This window comes from Camarhynchus parvulus, chromosome 1 (assembly GCF_901933205.1).
Source record: "Camarhynchus parvulus chromosome 1, STF_HiC, whole genome shotgun sequence".
NCBI classification, from domain to species: Eukaryota; Metazoa; Chordata; class Aves; order Passeriformes; family Thraupidae; genus Camarhynchus; species Camarhynchus parvulus.
Window position 1 is genome coordinate 85,540,180 of NC_044571.1, and position 14,000 is coordinate 85,554,179.

General features: G+C 58.1%; 1 protein-coding gene and 2 pseudogenes across 1 annotated transcript; 1 reads left to right on the top strand and 2 right to left on the bottom strand.

The window, feature by feature from the left end:
* Positions 1–2,160: 2,160 nt before the first annotated feature.
* Positions 2,161–2,565, bottom strand: LOC115908082 (annotated as a pseudogene).
* A 5,922-nt stretch (positions 2,566–8,487) lies between these two features.
* LOC115908133 (thyroid hormone-inducible hepatic protein-like) lies at positions 8,488–8,889 on the top strand. Its single transcript, XM_030956487.1, has one exon. It carries the CDS (start codon positions 8,488–8,490, stop codon positions 8,887–8,889), a length of 402 nt encoding a protein of 133 aa, XP_030812347.1.
* A 3,387-nt stretch (positions 8,890–12,276) lies between these two features.
* On the bottom strand, positions 12,277–12,677 carry LOC115907823 (annotated as a pseudogene).
* Positions 12,678–14,000: the final 1,323 nt, after the last annotated feature.

Here is a 14,000-nt window from a genome sequence, read left to right on the forward strand (position 1 = left end):
GATCAGTTACCCCACCAGTATCTCCTCCCCACGTTTCCATGTGCTGCAGTCCCTACACCAGAGTGACAGTACAGAAATGAGAAAAGAAAATTAACCCCGCAGCTGCCTAAACAAGCACAGCCAGCCATGTTCTCCAGGGGACACAGATCCCATCCTTGAGCAACAGCCAGATAAAACCACCAGAGGAACATCGCTCCCTCCGTGGTGCTCTCCTCACAAGAAACCAGTCTCCATCCATTCCTTATGGTTCAACACCTGCCTCAGCAATCAGCATGGAGACCAGAGAGCTTCAAAAGCAGGGCTCCATCATGTCCCAGCCAGAGGTGCCATTGCAATTGGGATGGCCCAGGTCTCTTCTCAGTTCCGCTCATACTCCATTTCTCAGGATAAGACAAGACTGCAACATTGCTCTGGCTTGACACAGAGAGCAGATCACTTCTGAAATCCTCCCTCTGGCTGGAGAGAATTGTGTTTGTCCTCATTTGGGGGAACTTGCTGACGGGCAGCTGCTTTCCTAGAAAAGCAGGACTCCTGGCTGCTGGTGCAGTGAGCTCCTTGGGTCTCTGTAGCCACAGAACTGGTGTGTTGGGCAACCTGTCCGGCATTCACCGGCCCTCCTGGGGGAGCCAGGCCATGGCTCAGAAGAGGGGAAATGTCACCGCATGTATCTCCAAATGACTGTGAATCGTCCCCAGTGCCTCCTGCTGACACATCTCCCATGGCTCTGGTTGCCCAAAGCCCTCAGGACTGTGCTTGTGCTCCCTTGATCCTGGCCAGGACCCTTTCAGAGAGGGCACTTCTGGGTCTGGCCTCAGCTGCCTCCTCCAGAGCCCCCAGTCCCCCAGCAGTTCACACCCCCACAGCTGGCTGGACACCCTGTCCCTGCTGCCCACGCGGTAGGACAAGCCAAAGCCATGAGTGGTCTCAGCGGCTGAGAAGAATGGCCTGATCAGGAGAGAGGAGATGGGAATCTCCAGTGTAAACCAAGGCTGGGACATGTGGACATGGACCTGGGATCTAGGGGAGGCTGCTGCCTAAAGGGGCTGAGACCTACAGGTCTGCTGCCCCTCACTGCTCCGTGACTGGGCTGAGTGTTGGGCAGACCCACATTTTTTGTGCACAGAAATCAGGCATCAGCTTTTGTGGTGTTGCCGTCAACAAGAGGAAGAAACATTTCAGCCTGAGGCTGGTGACACAAAGGAACAGGTTGCCCAGTGAGATTGCACAGGCCCTGAGGTTCTACAGAGTCCTGAGCTACCTGGTCGAGTGCAAGATGTCCCAGCACACAGCAGGGCATTGCACTAGGTGGTCTCTGAAGATCCTCTTCCAACCCAAACAATCCCACGACTCTGGGATTCTTTTGTTTCGTTCACATTCCCAGCACGGCCCAGAAAAGATCCCACCCAGCAGAGCCAGTGTCCCCCTGCCCCTCCCTGGGGCACTCCATGAGTGAAAGCAGCACACAGACAACACTGGCTTCCCAGGGATTCTTTTATTAGCAAAAACAGGGGGAAATGCCCTTGCAGTCAGGTACCAGCTGGAAAAGGGCTTGGCAATCAATCTCCAGGGGCTGTTGGAGGTCGCGGCCACAGCACAACACGTCCAACTTGGTGCCACTCTTTGAAAATAAAGAGAAGGCCACAAGCCTGTAGCTCTTCCAATGGCCTTGCCAGCAGTGCCGGATGCTTCCTCCTATGAGGATAAGGCACCATCTGGTTCTGCAGTGCTCACAGCCATCTCCGTGCCGGGTGCGGGAGATCCCATCAGCTGCCATGGAGTGGGGAATGCCGCAGGGCTGGGGAGAGCCTGCAGTGGTCAGCCACGGGGACGTCTTGTGCTTCCTGACACCAGCACCTGTCCTGCAACAGCAGCATTCCCTTAACTCAAGGATCATCCCAGGGCACACAAGGACCATCAACCCTGAGTCCACAGACCCTGAAGCCCTGCAGTCTCTGCACAGAGCAATGGGCCGGGTTCCCTCCTCCAGCATGGAGAGGGATATCCACCCCCAGCTGAGGGGACAGCCCCCATTCCAAGGCCCTTCCCAGCACGTCCCTCCCCTGCTCTGCTGGGCACCTCTGCCAACAGGGAGGCCACCCACTGTCTTGCTGCCCCTGGATTCTGCATGTCCCCAGGTCTTACCTGGTGGCCAGGACAGGGTCACCAGCTGGGCTGCCCCTCGCTGAGGTTGATCTGCTCCAGGATCTGGCTGTACCTGCGGGTCAGGGGCGTTGGTGTCCCTGGTGAGGTGGGTGAGGACCTGCTGCAGGCCAGTCAGGTGCTGGGACAGGCGCTCCTCGAGCTGGGCATCCTCGGCCCGTTAAGCTGTCCAAGGATGTGTCGCCGTGGGTGTCGGCACCGCTGGGGCTCTGGTCACCCACAGAGGCCAGGCCTTTCTCCACCATGGGCTTGATGGCCTTGAGGAGCTGGTAGCGCTTCGTACAGGTCCGTGCGGCTCTCGGCAGCCGGGGCTGCCCCCTCCTCCTGCGGGAAGACCCCTCGCAGCAGGCTGGGGAACATCACCTCCTGCTCCATCTTCTGCGTGGCTGAGAAGTACTGCTCCATGGCCCTTCTCCTACAGCTCTGGCACTGCTGCTCTGGGCTCTTCTCACAGGCTCACTGCTCCTTGACCTCGCGGGGCTTTTTATGCACTGCTGGGACACGGCCCTCCCCCTGCTGTCCTCCCTGCCAGCCCTGCTTGGGCTGGATGCCCCTGGGGTCGGGCTTGGCTCCAGCCCAGCCGGGGATCGGCCCTGCTGTGTCCCTGGCTCTGTGCAATCTTTCCTGGCCCAGCCTCCCCGTGGCCTTCACCCGAGCTGGCCAGGGGTCCTGCTGCCGCCTCCCCATGCCAGGAGCTACGGGGGGCAGCAAGGAGGAGAGGTGCCCAGGGTCTCTCCCATCCTGTCCTGTATTATCTCAAAGCCCCAACACCTTCAGCACTGGGGCCCTCTGGCTGTGGCTCCAGCTCCTGTGCCCAGTTTGGGAAGGCTGCAGGAGACTGTCACCTCCCCTCATTCCTGCTGCCACGTGCTCAGGACATGAATACTGCAGGGACATTGAGCAACCCCTGTAGCACACATAGGGAAATGTGGAACACACTGGAAATACACTGGAACATTGTCCCACTGGGTGTCTGGGGACAACGGAGCCTGCTGCTGTCCAGAGATTTGGGTGCCCAGAAACATCCAATGCCCCCAAGCTTAACCTGGGCTCAGCAGGGATGTGGACAGGGACAGGGACCTGGCTCCATGATGTGGAACTCCTGTGGCAGCAGCACAGAGCCACTGCTGCCCCCTCGGAATTGTGGACATGTGTTCCCTGAAATTGTTGAAATTCTGGGAGAGCAAAAGCAACAGCCAGGGCACCAGCCAGCATTGCCTGTCCCTCCATGTCCCTGTGGCGTGGGGCAATGAGGGACAGTGGTTCTGTTTGTGGAAAGGCTGTGGGGTACCTGGTTCCTTTTGCAACCCTTGGTGCTGGCAGCTCTCCCTCTGTCCCCCTGTGTCCCAGCCTGCACTGCCACGCACCCTTTGCCCACCCTTTCCCCACCTGTCCTGGCCACCCCTCTTGTCCCTTTCCTTGTGTCCTGGCATCTCCCTGTGCCCTGCCATGGGGCCCATTGCTGCACCAAGGAGTGTGGGTGCTGCTGGCCCGTGCAGGTGCCAGACAGAGCCTTGGCCACATCAGGGCACCTGCAGAGCTTCCTGGAGGTGCAGGCACATCACAGGGCTCTGGGGACACAGGGACACAGGGGATGCTTTGCCGTCCTGCTCCTCCCACTGCCTCCCAAGCTGCTCATAGTGAGCATGGCAGAATATTTGGGGGTGACAGGGGCTCAGCAGATTCCAGTGGCTCCCCAACTCTTTCTCCTTGGGATATGAGTAATTGCCAAATCCTCTCTGTGCCTCTGAGGACCCCATCATGGAGAAGAGGAGCAGGGGGTTCAGGTCTGAGGGGGAGGGGGCCGGTGGCAGAATGGGCACCTGGCTGGGCAGGAGGGGACAGTGGGAGAGCTGCCAACACTGAGGGTTGCAAAATCCATGAAGGACCCTGTGGCTTTTCCCAAAATAGAACCAATTCCTCCAATTGCCACATACTGCAAGATAAGAAGGGACAAGAGTCCTGGCCATTGACCAGCCATGGCCTCTGCTCCAGGATGGGGTGATGGATGTCAAGGTGGCACCATCTGTGCTCCCCTGTGGGCCATTAAAGTTCAGTCCCATGGATGCAGTTCCCCTTGTGGCATTTGGTCCCATCTCTGTCCCCATTGCATGTCCTCATGACCCATTGTTCTGCTTCAGGGCAAATTTGGGAGAGATCCCCCAAAGGGGCTCCTCTAGGAAAGCAGATTCAATTGGTTCCTCCCCCCAGGCGGTTCGGGAGGAAATACTGCCTTGAAGAAAAGTGGAAAAAACCTGTTTATTAACAATAAAACCTAAACAATACTAAACAATAAAACCCCTTGCTGCTCCAAAAGAGATGACAAACTGAGAAAGTCCCCTCCCCGGGTTTGCAGCTCAGCTCACTCAGTCTCTTCTCAGCCCCTCAGGCACTGGAAATGCCGCGGCCCAGGCCCGGCCCGGTGGGCCCCAGGTGTGAGCTGCCGGTGCTCTGCTGGTGTTCAGGCCAGAGCAGGTTTGAACAGGTCCAGAGAAAGGGAAAACAAACCACAGTCCAGGGAGCTTCTTTGCCTCAGCTAGCTAAACTAACTAAAGCAAAGAAGAGCTCTGTCCTGCTGTCTGTCCATCCACAGACAGCACAGTCCAGGAGCAGGAATGTGGAGGAGTGAGTGCAGTGTCTGAAAACAAACTGCTGCTTCTTCTCTGCCCCCTTCACTCTCTGGAACAAGTCCTAAAGGTGCAAAACTTATTATTCAGCATAAACAGAACAAGACTACTGGGGATAAAAGCATCATATAGTCAACCCAGGACACCCATGCAGGATTCCATGCAGCAGAGCACTCCCAGGGAGATGTCCCACACGGGAGTCTGCTGCCGTGTTCAGGCTGGCAGTCATGGACAGAGCCTGCTCAATGTCCCTGGAGTGCTCACATCCTGAGTGCAGGGCAGTGAGGAGTGGGGGAGGTGACATCCCCAGCAGCACCACTGCCTGCAGCCTGGCCACACCAGGGCACAGGAGGTGGTCCCACTCCCCCAGGACCCCAAAACTGAACACAGTGGGGGGTCGAGATAGGATAGGAAAGGATAGGAGAGAAGCTGGGCACCCCGCCTCATTGTCAGCCCTGGCTCCTGGCCCAGACTCCCTGAGGCCTGTGCCTGACCTGGCTTGGGGGTCCCAGTGCATCAACCCCACTCCATGGCCGGTCAATGGCCAGGACTCCTGTCCCTTCTTATCTTGCAGTGTGTGGCAATTGGAGGAATTGGTTCTATTTTGGGAAAGGCCATGGGCTCCTTCCTCCCTTGTGCAACCCTCAGTGTTGGCAGCTCTCCCGCTGTCCCCTCCTGCTGTCCCCTCCTGCCCAGCCAGGTGCCCATTCTGCCACCTGCCCTCTCCCCCTCAGACCAAACCCACTGCTCCTCTTCTGCCTTTCTGGGTGCTCCTGGCATCCTGGGCTGCCCAGTGCTGCACTGAGGTTTGCACACACTGGCAGCCCCATGCTCCCAGGACTTCTGGACCACCATGGAGCTTCATGAAGGTTCTGAGACATCACAGTGTCCCCCCATGGTGGCCTCAGGGTGGGACAAATCTGCCCCGGGGCTGGAGCTTCACTGTGGATATCATGATTTGAGCCCTGCTGGCAGCTCAGCCCCACTCAGCTGCTCTGTCACACCCCCCAGGTGGGAAGGGGGAGAGAATCAGGGAGGGAAAAAGAGAGAAAAGTTGTGGGTAGAAATGAAGACAGTTCCACAGGAAAAGCAAAAGCTGCACAAGTAAGCAAAGCAAAAGAAGGAATTCATTGGTTCACCCCTTCCCATTGGCACTCAGGTGTTCAGTCCCCTGCAGGAGAGCAGGGCTCCACTGCGTGTCATGGTGACCTGACAAGACAACTGCTGTCACTCTGACTGCGCCCCTCTTCCTTCTCCTTATATTGGAATCAAATCCCAATATTACCAGATGGAACGTGCCTGGGCTTGTCTGACCCTTGCTGCTTGAACAGAGGCAGCAGCTATGGTGGTTTCACCTCAGATACACCTTTGGCTGGCTGGATACTGCAGCTGGGCGCTTGGCACAAGTCCAGGCAAGCAGGAGCTCAGGTTTACCTCTGGCAGAAATGCTTTAGGTGAAGTGAAGGAAAAAGGAGTCAGGTTCTGCTAGGGGGTTTCGATCCAGAGCTTTATTCCTAGCACACAGGCCTCTGAATGCAGCAACAGCTACAACAGAACACAGAACCACGTGGTTGCTGTGACTTTTAAGCCCAGGGAGAGGGGGAGGGAAGGGGTAGAGAACCCACCAACCAGGTAAGGGGGGGGGGAAGTCTCAGGAGACAAATGACACCAGGATAGCCCAATGTCCGCAACGCTGAGAGGCACCTTTTGAAATCTGCCAATCACTTGACACCCTTGCTAGAATGCCGGATTGACAGACAGCACTCAGCAAGGGGGCAAGGGGGAGGCGAAGGGAGAGGTTGTAGGCACACGTGGGGGAGGAACTGGGATAACTGAAACAGGCTATTACAACACACGGCAACATCCTCCCAACTGCATATGCTGGGCATGGTGCCACACTCCCTTCCCTTGGTGCCACAGAGGGATAAGACAGGAGGATGTGCCTAGGATGATACAGAGACACTTGGGGACACATGTGGTGGCATGATCTGCACTCTGAGCTGAGGCTGGGGCTGGGCTGGACACCCCAGGAGTGCCCCAGGTCAGGGCTAAGCTTGCCCAGGTCTGAGGGTCTGTGGCAGCAGAGACCTGAGGATATCAGTGCAGCTCCTGGGGGCCCTGCTGGTCCTGAGCAGCCTCCCTGGGGCCCCAAACCAGAGCTGGGCACCCCGGTTCACCTCAGCCCAAACCCAGCCATGCTGCACCCCCATGGTGGCTGTGCTGTGCTCCAGCAGCAATCCTTGTCCTTCTGCTCCTGCCATCCCTGCTGGCACTGGCAGCTCCCAAGCTGTACCCAGCATCTCCCAGTAGGCTCTGGGAGATTTTCTGTCCCATGTTTGGCTAATTGGGTCCCCAAAGGCAGAGAGAAGATTTGGCACTTATTCATGTCCCAAGGATAATGAGCTGGGGAGAAACTGGAGTCTGCCGAGACCCTGTCACCCCTTAACATTCTGCCATGCTCACTATGAGCAGCTTGCGAGGCAGTGGGAGGAGCAGGACGGCAAAGCATCCCCTGTGTCCCTGTGTCCCCAGAGCCCTGTGATGTGCCTGCACCTCCAGGAAGCTCTGCAGGTGCCCAGATGTTGCCAAGGCTCTGTCTGGCACCTGCACGGGGCCAGCAGCACCCACACTCCTTGGTGCAGCAATGGGCCCCATGGCAGGGCACAGGGAGATGCCAGGACACAAGGAAAGGGACAAGAGAAGTGGCCAGGACTGGTGGGGAAAGGGTTGTCGAAGGGTGCGTGGCAGTGCAGGCTGGGACACAGGGGGACAGAGGGAGAGCTGCCAGCACCAAGGGTTGCAAAAGGAACCAGGTACCCCACAGCCTTTCCACAAACAGAACCACTGTCCCTCATTGCCCCACGCCACAGAGACATGGAGGGACAGGCAATGCTGGCTGGTGCCCTGGCTGTGGCTTTTGCTCTCCCAGAATTTCAACAATTTCAGGGAACACATGTCCACAATTCCGAGGGGGCAGCAGTGGCTCTGTGCTGCTGCCACAGGAGTTCCACATCATGGAGTCAGGTCCCTGTCCCTGTCCACATCCCTGCTGAGCCCAGGTTAAGCTTGGGGGCATTGGATGTTTCTGGGCACCCAAATCTCTGGACAGCAGCAGGCTCCGTTGTCCCCAGACACCCAGTGGGACAATGTTCCAGTGTATTTCCAGTGTGTTGCACATTTCCCTATGTGTGCTACAGGGGTTGCTCAATGTCCCTGCAGTGTTCACATCCTGAGCACGTGGCAGCAGGAATGAGGGGAGGTGACAGTCCCCTGCAGCCTTCCCAAACTGGGCACAGGAGCTGGAGCCACAGCCAGAGGGCCCCAGTGCTGAAGGTGTTGGGGCATTGAGATAATACAGGACAGGATGGGAGAGACCCTGGGCACCTCTCCTCCTTGCTGCCCCCCGTAGCTCCTGGCATGGGGAGGCGGCAGCAGGACCCCCGGCCAGCTCGGGTGAAGGCCACGGGGAGGCTGGGCCAGGAAAGATTGCACAGAGCCAGGGACACAGCAGGGCCGATCCCCGGCTGGGCTGGAGCCAAGCCCGACCCCACGGGCATCCAGCCCAAGCAGGGCTGGCAGGGGAGGACAGCAGGGGAGGGCCGTGCCCCAGCAGTGCATAAAAAGCCCCCGCAGGGCCAGGGAGCAGTGAGCCTGTGAGAAGAGCCCAGAGCAGCAGTGCCAGAGCTGTAGGAGAAGGGCCATGGAGCAGTACTTCTCAGCCACGCAGAAGATGGAGCAGGAGGTGATGTTCCCCAGCCTGCTGCGAGGGGTCTTCCCGCAGGAGGAGGGGGCAGCCCCGGCTGCCGAGAGCCGCACGGACCTGTACGAGCGCTACCAGCTCCTCAAGGCCATCAAGCCCATGGTGGAGAAAGGCCTGGCCTCTGTGGGTGACCAGAGCCCCAGCGGTGCCGACACCGACGGCGACACATCCTTGGACAGCAACGGGGCCGAGGATGCCCAGCTCGAGGAGCGCCTGTCCCAGCACCTGACTGGCCTGCAGCAGGTCCTCACCCACCTCACCAGGGACACCAACGCCCTGACCCGCAGGTACAGCCAGATCCTGGAGCAGATCAACCTCAGCGAGGGGCAGCCCAGCTGGTGACCCTGTCCTGGCCACCAGGTAAGACCTGGGGACATGCAGAATCCAGGGGCAGCAAGACAGTGGGTGGCCTCCCTGTTGGCAGAGGTGCCCAGCAGAGCAGGGGAGGGGGCGTGCTGGGAAGGGCCTTGGAATGGGGGCTGTCCCCTCAGCTGGGGGTGGATATCCCTCTCCATGCTGGAGGAGGGAACCCTGCCCATTGCTCTGTGCAGAGACTGCAGGGCTTCAGGGTCTGTGGACTCAGGGTTGATGGTCCTTGTGTGCCCTGGGATGATCCTTGGAGTTAAGGAATGCTGCTGTTGCAGGACAGGTGCTGGTGTCAGGAAGCACAAGACCTCCCCGTGGCTGACCACTGCAGGCTCTCCCCAGCCCCGCCGGCATTCCCCACTCCATGGCAGCTGATGGGATCTCCCGGCACCGGCACCGGAGATGGCTGTGAGCACTGCAGAACTAGATGGTGCCTTATCCTCATAGGAGGAAGCATCCGGCACTGCTGGCAAGGCCATTGGAAGAGCTGCAGGCTTGTGGCCTTCTCTTTATTTTCAAAGAGTGGCACCAAGTTGGGAGTGTTGTGTTGTGGCCGCGACCTCCAACAGCCCCTGGAGATTGATTGCCAAGCCCTTTTCCAGCTGGTACCTGACTGCAAGGGCATTTCCCCCTGTTTTTGCTAATAAAAGAATCCCTGGGAAGCCAGTGTTGTCTGTGTGCTGCTTTCACTCATGGAGTGCCCCAGGGAGGGGCAGGGGGACACTGGCTCTGCTGGGTGGGATCTTTTCTGGGCCATGCTGGGAACTGGGGAGAAAGAAACGGGACAAAGAATTCCCAAGTTGTAGGATTGTTTGGGTTGGAAGGGATCTTCAGAGACCACCTAGTGCAATGCCCTGCTGTGTGCTGGGACATCTTGCGCTAGACCAGGTAGCTCAGGACTCTGTAGAACCTCAGGGCCTGTGCAATCTCACTGGGCAACCTGTTCCTTTGTGTCACCAGCCTCAGGCTGAAATGTTTCTTCCTCTTGTTGACGGCAACACGGACAAAAATAGGTTGGAAACTGTTGTAAAATAGTTGATAATTCTTAAGCACGTATGTTAAAATGTTTGGTTATTATATTTTAAAAGGAGGTAAAAGGTTAGTGATAAGAAATATGGTACTCAATGTCCCATATTACACCTAATTCCAGTGCACCACCAGCCAAGCCAAACGAGCCAGCCAGGACAGTATGCAATGTGCCAATCAAGCACCTTAAACCTTCATGCAAATGAAGGATCCCAACAGAAACCCATCTAAAGGCCCAAAAACTAAACAAAAACAGGGTCATCCGAGCCATTGAATCCCTGTCATTCCACCTGGACTATTGGGTACATCACGGCTCTTGAAAGGAAGAAGATCCAGCGCCGGTGATGCAGCGTCCTCCACTGGAACACTCCTGCTTGACCCACGGGCCACCTAAGCTTAAGGCCTAATTGTAATAAATGCTGAAATCACTTTAGCACCAGGAGTGTGTTCCCGTTTTTAACAGCACCACAAAAGCTGATGCCTGATTTCTGTGCACAAAAACTGTGCATCAGCACAACACTGGGCCCACTCATGCAACAGCGAGGGGCAGCAGAACTGTAGGTGTCGGCACCTCTGGAGAGTAGCCTCCCTCAAGGCCCCAGCCCCATGTCCAGACATCCCAGCTTTGGGATACAATGGAGATTCTCATTAACTTGCTGACGGGCAGCTGCTTTCCTAGAAAAGCAGGACTCCTGGCTGCTGGTGCAGTGAGCTCCTTGGGTCTCTGCAGCCACAGAACTGGTGTTTGGGCAACCTGTCCGCAATTCACCGTCCTCCTGGGGAGCCCAGGCCAGGCCATGGCTCAGAAGAGGGGAAATGTCACCGCATGTATCTCCAAATGACTGTGAATCGTCCCCAGTGCCTCCTGCTGACACATCTCCCATGGCTCTGGTTGCCCAAAGCCCTCAGGACTGTGCTTGTGCTCCCTTGATCCTGGCCAGGACCCTTTCAGAGAGGGCACTTCTGGGTCTGGCCTCAGCTGCCTCCTCCAGAGCCCCCAGTCCCCTCAGCAGTTCACACCCCCACAGCTGGCTGGACACCCTGTCCCTGCTGCCCACGCTGGGGCAGGACAAGCCAAAGCCAGAGTGGTCTCAGCAGCTGAGAAGAATGGCCTGATCAGGGGAGAGGAGATGGGAATCTCCAGTGTAAACCAAGGCTGGGACGTGTGGACATGGACCTGGGATCTAGGGGAGGCTGCTGCCTAAAGGGGCTGAGACCTACAGCTCTGCTGCCCCTCACTGCTCCGTGACTGGGCTGAGTGTTGGGCAGACCCACATTTTTTGTGCACAGAAATCAGGCATCAGCTTTTGTGGTGTTGCCGTCAACAAAAGGAAGAAACATTTCAGCCTGAGGCTGGTGACACAAAGGAACAGGTTGCCCAGTGAGATTGCACAGGCCCTGAGGTTCTACAGAGTCCTGAGCTACCTGGTCGAGTGCAAGATGTCCCAGCACACAGCAGGGCATTGCACTAGGTGATCTCTGAAGATCCCTTCCAACCCAAACATCCTACAACTTAGGAATTCTTTGTCCCGTTTCTTTCTCCCCAGTTCCCAGCACGGCCCAGAAAAGATCCCACCCAGCAGAGCCAGTGTCCCCCTGCCCCTCCCTGGGGCACTCCATGAGTGAAAGCAGCACACAGACAACACTGGCTTCCCAGGGATTCTTTTATTAGCAAAAACAGGGGGAAATGCCCTTGGAGTCCAGGTACCAGCTGGAAAAGGGCTTGGCAATCAATCTCCAGGGGCTGTTGGAGGTCGGGGCCACAACACAACACTCCCAACTTGGTGCCACTCTTTGAAAATAAAGAGAAGGCCACAAGCCTGCAGCTCTTCCAATGGCCTTGCCAGCAGTGCCGGATGCTTCCTCCTATGAGGATAAGGCACCATCTGGTTCTGCAGTGCTCACAGCCATCTCCGGTGCCGGTGCCGGGAGATCCCATCAGCTGCCACGGAGTGGGGAATGCCAGCAGGGCTGGGGAGAGCCTGCAGTGGTCAGCCACGGGGACGTCTTGTGCTTCCTGACACCAGCACCTGTCCTGCAACAGCAGCATTCCTTAACTCCAAGGATCATCCCAGGGCACACAAGGACCATCAACCCTGAGTCCACAGACCCTGAAGCCCTGCAGTCTCTGCACAGAGCAATGGGCCGGGTTCCCTCCTCCAGCATGGAGAGGGATATCCACCCCCAGCTGAGGGGACAGCCCCCATTCCAAGGCCCTTCCCAGCACGTTCCCTCCCCTGCTCTGCTGGGCACCTCTGCCAACAGGGAGGCCACCCACTGTCTTGCTGCCCCTGGATTCTGCATGTCCCCAGGTCTTACCTGGTGGCCAGGACAGGGTCACCAGCTGGGCTGCCCCTCGCTGAGGTTGATCTGCTCCAGGATCTGGCTGTACCTGCGGGTCAGGGCGTTGGTGTCCCTGGTGAGGTGGGTGAGGACCTGCTGCAGGCCAGTCAGGTGCTGGGACAGGCGCTCCTCGAGCTGGGCATCCTCGGCCCCGTTGCTGTCCAAGGATGTGTCGCCGCGGTGTCGGCACCGCTGGGGCTCTGGTCACCCACAGAGGCCAGGCCTTTCTCCACCATGGGCTTGATGGCCTTGAGGAGCTGGTAGCGCTCGTACAGGTCCGTGCGGCTCTCGGCAGCCGGGGCTGCCCCCTCCTCCTGCGGGAAGACCCCTCGCAGCAGGCTGGGGAACATCACCTCCTGCTCCATCTTCTGCGTGGCTGAGAAGTACTGCTCCATGGCCCTTCTCCTACAGCTCTGGCACTGCTGCTCTGGGCTCTTCTCACAGGCTCACTGCTCCCTGGCCCTGCGGGGACTTTTTATGCACTGCTGGGGCACGGCCCTCCCCTGCTGTCCTCCCCTGCCAGCCCTGCTTGGGCTGGATGCCCTTGGGGTCGGGCTTGGCTCCAGCCCAGCCGGGGATCGGCCCTGCTGTGTCCCTGGCTCTGTGCAATCTTTCCTGGCCCAGCCTCCCCGTGGCCTTCACCCGAGCTGGCCGGGGGTCCTGCTGCCTCCCCATGCCAGGAGCTACGGGGGGCAGCAAGGAGGAGAGGTGCCCAGGGTCTCTCCCATCCTGTCCTGTATTATCTCAAAGCCCCAACACCTTCAGCACTGGGGCCCTCTGGCTGTGGCTCCAGCTCCTGTGCCCAGTTTGGGAAGGCTGCAGGGGACTGTCACCTCCCCTCATTCCTGCTGCCACGTGCTCAGGACATGAATACTGCAGGGACATTGAGCAACCCCTTTAGCACACATAGGGAAATGTGCAACACACTGGAAATACACTGGAACATTGTCCCACTGGGTGTCTGGGGACAACGGAGCCTGCTGCCGTCCAGAGATTTGGGTGCCCAGAAACATCCAATGCCCCCAAGCTTAACCTGGGCTCAGCAGGGATGTGGACAGGGACAGGGACCTGACTCCATGATGTGGAACTCCTGTGGCAGCAGCACAGAGCCACTGCTGCCCCCTCGGAATTGTGGACATGTGTTCCCTGAAATTGTTGAAATTCTGGGAGAGCAAAAGCAACAGCCAGGGCACCAGCCAGCATTGCCTGTCCCTCCATGTCCCTGTGGCGTGGGGCAATGAGGGACAGTGGTTCTGTTTGTGGAAAGGCTGTGGGGTACCTGGTTCCTTTTGCAACCCTTGGTGCTGGCAGCTCTCCCTCTGTCCCCCTGTGTCCCAGCCTGCACTGCCACGCACCCTTTGCCCACCCTTTCCCCACCTGTCCTGGCCACCCCTCTTGTCCCTTTCCTTGTGTCCTGGCATCTCCCTGTGCCCTGCCATGGGGCCCGTTGCTGCACCAAGGAGTGTGGGTGCTGCTGGCCCGTGCAGGTGCCAGACAGAGCCTTGGCAACATCTGGGCACCTGCAGAGCTTCCTGGAGGTGCAGGCACATCACAGGGCTCTGGGGACACAGGGACACAGGGGATGCTTTGCCGTCCTGCTCCTCCCACTGCCTCCCAAGCTGCTCATAGTGAGCATGGCAGAATGTTAAGGGGTGACAGGGGCTCAGCAGATTCCAGTTTCTCCCCAGCTCATTATCCTTGGGATATGAATAATTGCC

Coding starts and splice junctions, on each gene's coding strand:
- LOC115908133 (XM_030956487.1), top strand. CDS start 8,488: ATGGAGCAGTACTTCTCAGCCACGCAGAAGATGGAGCAGGAGGTGATG.